Below are 9,593 nucleotides of genomic sequence, written 5' to 3' on the forward strand. Positions count from 1 at the left end.
AGAGACAGAAAGAAATAACAAAGATCAAAAGTGTATTATTTTAAATTGAAAAAAAAAGATAATTAAATGAAAAAAAATATTGCAGTAAGTAATCAGTGAGTTATAGAAAGGATAGTTTAAAAAAAGAGGAGAAAGAAATTGTAATAAGAACTAAAAATGAAATTATAATAATAATTAATAATAGAAATGATATGAGAAAAATGATTCTCAGAAATTAGGCAAAGATAGAGAGAAGAAAAAAGAACTAATTATGACAAATGATTTATGAATAAAGAGGAATAAGAGATATAAAGAAAAAAAATAATAGTAGATAAGATAAAAAAAAATGAATAATTCAATTACAAAACAATTTCTTTTTATGCAAATTTACTTTTCACTTTTTCTTCTTTTTTTTAATTTATATGTTAGTCTAAAAAAATTATTGTATTTCTGTGCTAGTAAATAATTTAATTATTTGTAGCTTCTCGACACTCTTATTCAGTCATGTTTTCTTTCTTTTTTCTTTTTTTTTTTAAATTAATTTGTAGAATTCTTCTATTTTTATTAGAAGTGATAACTTAAATTGTTTCCGGATCGTCTCTTACTTTTCCTCTGTTTTTTTTTTTAATTAGAGTTTCTTTTCAAAGAAAAAAAAAACATTTCTGATACTGAATTTTATTTAGTTTTCCTTCCTTTCTTTTCTTTTCTCTTTTGTACAACAAATAATTTCTTTGTTTCCTTTGTCCACACGGGCAAAATATAGTAAGGATATTTTTTTTCTTTCCATTTTCTTATAGGTTTTTTTTTTGTTTGGGAAAGAAAGAACAAAAAGAATTTGATAAATAGAACATTCTTCTGTGTTTTATCGCCTTGTTAAACTCAAAAGTGAATTTCTTTCGGTTTTCTTTTCACTGTGAAAGAATATAAATAAGCAAAAGAGAATCTTGTAAAAAGGCAAAAATACACATTATAGAAGAATAAGACATGAAAAGAAAAATAAAATTATATAAATGTAGACTTCCATAAGAAAGAAAAAAAGTTTAATTATTAATGAAAACAGATTTAGGTGTGTAGATAGTCGATAAAAGTTTCTCCATTGTAAAAAAAAAGATTAAGGATAAAACAAGGACGTTGTAAATCAAAAAACGAACACAACTTTGATTAATTTTGCTTGTTCTCTCTTCAGTGAACAGTTTCTTGCATTAAGCTGTGTTGATATTTTTGCGAGAAATGATCGCTTTTCTGTTCAATTTCATCCCATTCAAAGATATTTTCAAACACAGAAACTTTCGAAAAGAAGAAAACAAATAAATAACATTTACAATTAATATAGGCATCTTCATACAAATCTCTTTCATTTTCCTTTCTTTTCTTTTTGACACAATCTTTTTAGCAGTACATTCAGATGGAATATCGATGAGGTTCATGAGGTTTCTGTCTAACAAAATTTTAAGTCCTTCCCATAAAAATTTTGAAAATGTACAAAATTTAGACAATTTTAAGCAAAGACCAATTATTACTGAAGTTTATTTTTTCACAGATTTTTTTCTTTAACCCATTCCTTACCATGGTATTATATATCATACGCAAATTGAGTGATTTTTGATGATTTGTTTCTGGGCAATTTTTATCCGAATTGCTGTCGGGAATGGATTTTTAGTAACGTTAGTTATTCAATTACTTGAGAAAAATAGTCCGACAGAGATGAAATTACATTTTGTTATTATTTTCTTGCTTCGGGGAAAATACGACATCCCGTTGAATTTGTTAAAATTGGCCTCTTTCCTCTTTCCTGATTTGAATTCTAGTTGCCAATTTGTTTTCTTGGATAGTCACTCTATCTAAAGCAATAGAGTTTGTAATGAATTAATGCACAGAATTTAAATTCAGTGACCGTTAAGATGTGTGTTTGACAGAGGCTCCCCGCGCCCCCATATGAGATAAAATTTTTTTCTTTTCAAAAAATTCATCTACTAATCTGTAAGAAACTAATCCCAAAATATGAACATCCTATCTCAAGTATTTCTGGTACATTGACTGAATGGGTTAAATCTCCATTTATTAACGCATTGGTCCAACTTACTAAACAAGCCCCGCCCATTTTTTGCATAGTTTCAGCTTACAGAAGGCCCTTCAGGGGATATGGCCAAATTAGGTTTTCATGATATTTTTTAAGAGTTTAGTAGCAGAACTTTGTAGCATCTAAAGCTCTTTTAAACTTATTCTCTATTTATGAGCTGTCCTTGCAGAATCCGTTTGCAAAAAAAGCCACGCCCCTTTCGAAATCTCTCAGTGAAAAGTAAAAGATACGACTATCAAATGGAGTCGGGACTTATCCCAAAAGAATTCCTATTAGAAACGGAAGCTTAATTCCAGTTACAGGGGGTCCCGGGATTATGCACATTTTCGGGACCGAAGAAAATCGTGCGAAATGGCTTTATGCATACAGAAAATTTGCATACCCTCAGGAGGTTTTTTTCGAATAAGTTACAGAAACGCCGTAAAATATTCAAAACATATAATATTTGGCGCCAATTAAATTTGTTAAATTTGAAAAAAGTTTGTTGACATTTTTCAAGTTTGATGATGATTATCAAATGAATCAAATATGCTCAAATTTGCCATGATTTGTCTTAGTTTTGATGTGATTTTGCATTATTAAGGAATTTTCATGATATTTACTGATGTGTTCTCACCTGAAAGGGGAGATGATAAGGAATGAGTTAGTATTCCAGCGTTGTCGCCGAATCCTGATGGGGGCCCCAAATGCCGAGTGTTTAGATAGAGACACCACTATTCCCATCCACCAAATAAATGAAACACTTGATCTAATTCACTGATATAATTGATATTATATCTTAAAGTTCACAAGACTAAATTAATGTGCTCGTCACTAAGGCTGCGCAGAAAAAGACAGACTCACTCCAGTAGATACTACTTTTAGTGTGGAAGCGAGCCCACGTTCCACACCTTTAGGCAGGGCCGGATTCCGTCACAACATCTCCCTCCTTTTTTTTTTAAATGAACCACCTCACTGCCGTACTCTGGAGCGCAAGAATGGCAATGATGTGCGTGTAGGGTGTCGAGGGTTCACACGGAAACGTGAAGGCCGAGAAGTCGTTGGAGTCGAATCCGGCATCTGATCTGTGTCAGTTGGATGTTCAGGTTTAGGATGGCTATCATCAAGGAGGTCAACGAGCTCCAAAGAAGTATCAGCACTGTTACCATCGGGCACAGATCTAGGGTTAATCTGATTGATATGGGCTCGGATAAGCTTATTTGCTGAGCTGAGGAAAACCTCAATATTGTAGTTAACCGAGCCAATGCGTTCGATTATACGTCCTGGTTCCCATTTAAATCCATTTTGCTTGAAAATTTTTACATAGACTCTCTCTCCCTCCTCAAAGGAACGCGAACGGGCGCCATGCTTTAGATTGAACTGCTCTTCCATCTTAGTATTTCTGAGTTGACTTTGTTCTTCAATCGGTTTAAGCAAGGCCAATTGCGTTCTGAGAGACCTACCAAATATAAGTTGAGCTGGTGCAGCGCCGTTATGAGTATTTTCATTGGGCGTATTCCTATACGCCATCAAGAATGTTTGAAGCGCCTGAGAAGTATCGGTGATGTCACTGTTTTTCTTGAGACCCCGTTTCAGTGTATCAACGAACCTCTCTGCCAAGCCATTGCTTTGTGGGTGATATGGAGACGTACGGATATGCTTGATGCCATGTGTTTCGCAAAATTGAGAGAACGCTGAACTTGTAAACTGCGTGCCATTGTCCGAAACTAGCACTTCCATGAATCCATATCGCGAGCACGATTCCCACATCCAAGAAATTGTGGCAGAGGTTGAAATGGATTTTGTGATGAAGACCTCTGGCCATTTCGAGAAAGCGTCAATCATGATGAAAAATGACACTCCATCCACAGGTCCGGCAAAATCAATATGCACACGTTGCCACGGTCGTGTGCAAATTGGCCACGAAAACAGTTCACATGTTACCGGAGATCGGGCCGCCAGAGCACATAGGGAACATGTTTTCACAACTGACTTGATGTCCTCGTCGATCCCCGGCCAATATACGAAGCATCTAGCAAGTGCTTTCATTCTAACGATGCCTGGATGTCCTGAGTGCAAAGTTTTGAGTATGTCCTTGCGCAATGGTTGGGGAATGACAAGCCGGTCTCGGTAAAGCAAGCATGTTCTCGTGAGTGTTAACGAATTTTTCAAGTCAAAAAAACTTTGTACTTCACTGGATGTAATGTTTTTCTTGGCGGAAGGCCACCCAGATTGTACGAATTTAATGACTTTTTGTAGAGTAGTGCAGGCAGCTGTACACTCTTGGACTCTTTTGAATGTAACAGGGGAGAACTGAGAAATGCTGCATCCCAGTTCTCGCTTTAGGAAGTCTTCCTGTTTGACTTCAGCAACGATGAAATCATCTTGTTCGTCTTTTGACTGTGCCGCGATGAGTCTACTCAATACGTCCGCATATCCAAATGAATCCGTGTTTATGTATTTTATTTCAAATGAATAAGATAGTAAGGTAAGGCCCCAACGCTGAAGACGATTTGCTGAATGTGTAGGGATTCCCTTCTTTGAGCCAAAAATGGCGAGAAGAGGCTTATGGTCTGTGTGGAGAATGAACTTGCGACCAAATATGTACTGATGTAATTTGGTCACCGCAAAGATGAGTGCGAGTCCCTCTTTTTCAATCTGCGAATAACGCTTTTCGGTATCAGTTAAAGTACGTGAAGCATGGTGGAACGCTTTTACTGATCCGTCAGGGTATGTATGATATCCCACACAGCCGATTCCAACTTCACTTGCATCCCCAGCCACAGTTATTGGTAATACTGGGTCGTAGTGTGTAAGAAGTAAGTTGGATGAGAGAATTGCCTTCAGCTGATTAAATGCATGTTGACAGTCTGAAGTCCACTTCCATTGAGCATTTGCGCGGAAGAGGCGGTCCAATGGAGCACGTAGTGTACTCATGGAGTTTACAAATTTTGAGTAAAAGGTAACAGCTCCCAAAAATGAACGAAGTTCATTAATGTTTGATGGTTCGGGCATTGAAACAATAGCTGAGATTTTCGCAGGATCTGGGTGTTGCCCCTGACCGTTAATGATAATTCCGAGAAATTTTAGCTCAGATTGAAAGAATTTGCATTTCTCTAATCGTACGCGAAAATCAAAATCTTCAAGACGTTGAAAAATTTTATTGAGCGAGTCCATGTGGCCTTGGACTGTGGACGAGGCTACCAAAATGTCATCAAAGTAAGCCGAAACGCCCGTTATGCCTTGAAGCATGGTATCCACGGTCTGTTGGAAGATACCGGGAGCAGATTTTATGCCTGGACAAAGTCTATTAAATGTGAATAACCCCCTATGCGTATTGATAGTGAGTATTTTCCTTGAAGGCTCGTCCATTTCCAGCTGTAAATAGGCATCAGAAAGATCTAGCTGGGAGAAAACTGAATTGTTTCCGAGAGACGCAAAAATTTGAGTTGGCGTAGGTATTGGATAATGATGAAACTCAAGAATCTCATTTAATCCGGTTGAGTAATCCGCACAAATTCGAATTTTCCCGTTGGGTTTGCGAGCTACAACTATTGGGGCAGCATAGTCACTATAGTCTACGGGAGTAATAATTTGCAGGTTCACCAGGCGTTGCAATTCGTCCTCAACCATTTCCATAAGGTGAAATGGCACGGGTCTTTTGGGGCGAAATACCGGTGTAGCATTCTGCTTTAATTGCAATGAGACTTGGCCTTTAGTGCACTTCCCAAGAGTAGAAGAGAAAACCCTGGGGTAATTGTCTTTGAGAGATGCAATAAAATCAGAGGTAGACACATGATTGCAAATCTTCGTGATTGGAGTGTCCCAAAGGTTAAAAAGAGTAATCCAATCCGTACCAAATAAATTTATATTGGCCTCAGCTACCACACACCGTCCACTTCTATTGTTAATATTGTTGCAAGAGATAGAAGGGTAAAACTCACCCAGAAGACGAATGGTGTTTCCCTGAGCATCATGAGGATGATCTCGAGTTGGGGTGAGTGGTGGTGATCCAAGTTGTATCCAGTTTTCTTGAGAGATGATTGTCAGATCCGATCCTGTATCATACAGGAGAGAAAGCGGAGAATTGTTGATTGTGACGGCGATATACTTCCGTCCAGAGGGTGCGTTGGCTACCATATTGACTTGAGATCGCTGTTGAGGCTGCTTCTTACCCTTAAGCTTCTTCTTATGGCTCTCACCAAGACCGCAGTACCCCTCACGATGCCCCTTGGAACCACACTCTGAGCAAGTGTGATTTTTGAATGTGCATTCACGCACGTAGTGCATTGCTCCGCATAACCAGCACGGAGAGCTGGGTGTCTTCTTCTGCTTCTGCTGAGAATCCTTTTTGAAAGGCTTCTTTGTATGAACCTTGTTGACGGAGGCAGGCTCCTGTTTGACGGATGACTCAATTCGGGCACTATCCTTCTTGAGGCACAGAAGGCGTTTTGATTCCGTGACCATGAGCTCCAGGTTCAGGTTAGAAATATCCTCGGTCTCTAACTTGTTCAGAAGTCGTGTACGCACATCTTTATGAGCATCGCCTTGAAGCCCGAGTAGGTATATCAAGCATTTGAAATAGTCTGGCGTGACTGTTGAGAACTGGAAATCCTCACAAGCTCTATTGACAGTGGCAGCATATGTTGTATAATCGTCCGATTCACGTTTTTGCATTTGAAGGCACTTCCATCTCCTTCCAAAGAGACTTTCACCTCGGCCGAAAATCGTGCGTAAAACACTGACTGTCTCGTCGAACTTTTTGTCACGGGGCGCAGACGGTAAAATGTAATTGACATACCTTGCATGAGCAATGTTGTCCAAACGCCTGAGTAACAATCTTGTACGTCCAGCGTCGTCCAGAGCCTTCGCATCCTCACGGAAAACATCCTCATATTTGGCAAACCAAATATCAAATGTCACATTGTTGTCTGGATCGTACGTGAACAATTCAATTGTGCCGGAAAGAGCTTCAATTGTGAGCTCTGGGCGTTTGTCATTTGAAGTATTCATCTGGTGAAGGGTAGCCATGAACTCAGCATGTTGATCCTCACTCATTTTCGCTTGGAGTTTGAGAAGTTCCTTGGTCGATCTCAAAACATGCAAAAGTTCTTCCTCCATGTTTGTTTACGTTTTGGAATGACAACACTTCCGAAAGCAAAAATGGCGGCGCCTTCCAGTGAAGTACTGGAATTGATCGATTGAGAAAATCGATGAAGTAAATGGCGGGCACTTTCCAAGTGGAATGTGGAGTCAACGTGGCGCTCTAGGCTAGAGCTGATGAATATCTTCAAGTACAATTGGTGATTTTTTTCCAATTGCTGCTGGGCACGACACCAATCCTCTGTCGTCACTTGATGTGTTCTCACCTGAAAGGGGAGATGATAAGGAATGAGTTAGTATTCCAGCGTTGTCGCCACTTGATGTGTTCTCACCTGAAAGGGGAGATGATAAGGAATGAGTTAGTATTCCAGCGTTGTCGCCGAATCCTGATGGGGGCCCCAAATGCCGAGTGTTTAGATAGAGACACCACTATTCCCATCCACCAAATAAATGAAACACTTGATCTAATTCACTGATATAATTGATATTATATCTTAAAGTTCACAAGACTAAATTAATGTGCTCGTCACTAAGGCTGCGCAGAAAAAGACAGACTCACTCCAGTAGATACTACTTTTAGTGTGGAAGCGAGCCCACGTTCCACACCTTTAGGCAGGGCCGGATTCCGTCACAACATTTACAATATGTTTGAGTATACGTAAACTCAAAATGTGTATGCAGATGAATAAAAAATCGTTGCATTTCAAAAAGTTTGTCGCACGAATTTCTCTCTAATTCGGGTGACATTTCGATCCCAAATGCCCGAATTTGAGAGAGTCTACTGTATTTTCAGCGCCAACTGCTCATAAGAAGTTCATTTCAAATTTACCGCCTCAGAAAATTGCATACATTTAGGGGTATTTAAAAAAAATGATTACACAAATTAGCTCCTAGTGGTAGGTAAAAATGCAGGGGCCTCTCGACATTCATGTTTTCCATATGTTTTTGCATAGAGGCGCTGAAGACTAATGGCAAGTTTTTTCCTAAAGAGTATTGACTTATCAGTTTGATATATTTCGAAATCGTGCATTAAAAGCTATCTAAAAATACATATTTCATAATGTTCGCCAAAATTATACAAGAACTACGAGGAACTTTGTTTAAGTCGCGGTGCAATATCTGCAAAATTTTTACAAAATATCTTCACGTTTTATTAGGCTTGATGGGCCCCTGTAAAAATGCATACAGTGGCGGTAAAATAATAGAATCAGCTCCGCAAAGACCATTATTTTACCTTTAGCATTTTTGTTTATTCCAATTACCTGAAATAATTTTGATAAATGTTCAAATAATCACCTTACGTCAAATAAGTATTGTTTTAGCCGCTAGAGTTGTCTATTTTTCACAAAATACGTCAGTAGTGAAGATTGTTTTGAACAACACGATAAGACCACTTTCATTTAAATTAAAGAATGTGGTCTATAAATCGAATAAGTTTAAATAAAGCCATATTTAGAAACCATAAATGACAGTTTCACAATTTTTTTGACCGAACTGAAGTTCACTATTGACGTATTCTGGGTAAAATAGAGACCTCTAGCGGCCAAAATAACCCTTATTCTACGATTCTAATAATTTGAAGATTTCTACTTCAGAAAAAAATACAAAATTAAAAAAATAAGCTTTGCAAAGTGATTCTATTATTTTGGCCGCCACTGTAGATGTGTTTGCATAATCTCATTTATGCATAATTCCGGGACCCCTGTAATTGTCTGGTAGCATCCCCCTAACATGTGGCCTGTTTTGTTGAAACCAAATCTCACATTTACATAAAGATTCATTTGGGAATTATTTTACATTAATGACCGCTACGCGATATATCACGAAAATGAGGACTGGACCCCTGTTGCAAGATGCTGGACCCTGTAGAGAGGTAGGTTAGCCATATGATTGGTTGGCAGCCCTAGTTCTAGGCCTAGACAGCATTTATGCATCCATTTGCACATATTTCTTATATTACTGACTGTACACAGAAAAAAAAATGTAAAATTGTTCGTAAAGGTTTGTGAAATCCTATGGCAGACTTACGAAATGCTCGTGAATCGTATAACCCACAAACAAGTTCGTAAAATTTTGTACTTTTTTCACAAACATTGTTCGTAAAATGATCATTTGACGAACATTTTTTGTACTTTTACAAACATTTGTTCATAAATGTTCGTAAACACACAAAAAAATGTTCGTAAAATTTTGTCATTTGTTCGTAAATTTTTGTTTGGCAAAAATTTACGAACAAATACGAACAAATGACAAAATTTAACGAACATTTTTTTGTGTGTTTACGAACATTTACGAACAAATGTTTGTAAAAGTACAAATAATGCTCGTCAAATGATCATGTTACGAACAATGTTTGTGAAAAAAGTACAAACTTTTACGAACTTGTTTGTGCATTGTTATTTGAGCATTTTGTAAGTCCCCCATAGGAATTTACAAACATTTACGAATAATT

General features: G+C 37.7%; 1 protein-coding gene across 1 annotated transcript; it reads right to left on the minus strand.

Annotated features, from left to right (window-relative positions):
- Positions 1 to 333: 333 nt before the first annotated feature.
- Positions 334 to 7,433, minus strand: LOC129801034 (uncharacterized protein K02A2.6-like). Its single transcript, XM_055845792.1, has one exon. The coding sequence runs from the start codon at positions 7,157 to 7,159 to the stop codon at positions 3,011 to 3,013; it is 4,149 nt and encodes a 1,382-aa protein (XP_055701767.1). The 5' UTR covers positions 7,160 to 7,433; the 3' UTR covers positions 334 to 3,010.
- Positions 7,434 to 9,593: the final 2,160 nt, after the last annotated feature.

This window comes from Phlebotomus papatasi, chromosome 2, assembly GCF_024763615.1.
Source record: "Phlebotomus papatasi isolate M1 chromosome 2, Ppap_2.1, whole genome shotgun sequence".
In the NCBI taxonomy this organism is placed as follows: Eukaryota; Metazoa; Arthropoda; class Insecta; order Diptera; family Psychodidae; genus Phlebotomus; species Phlebotomus papatasi.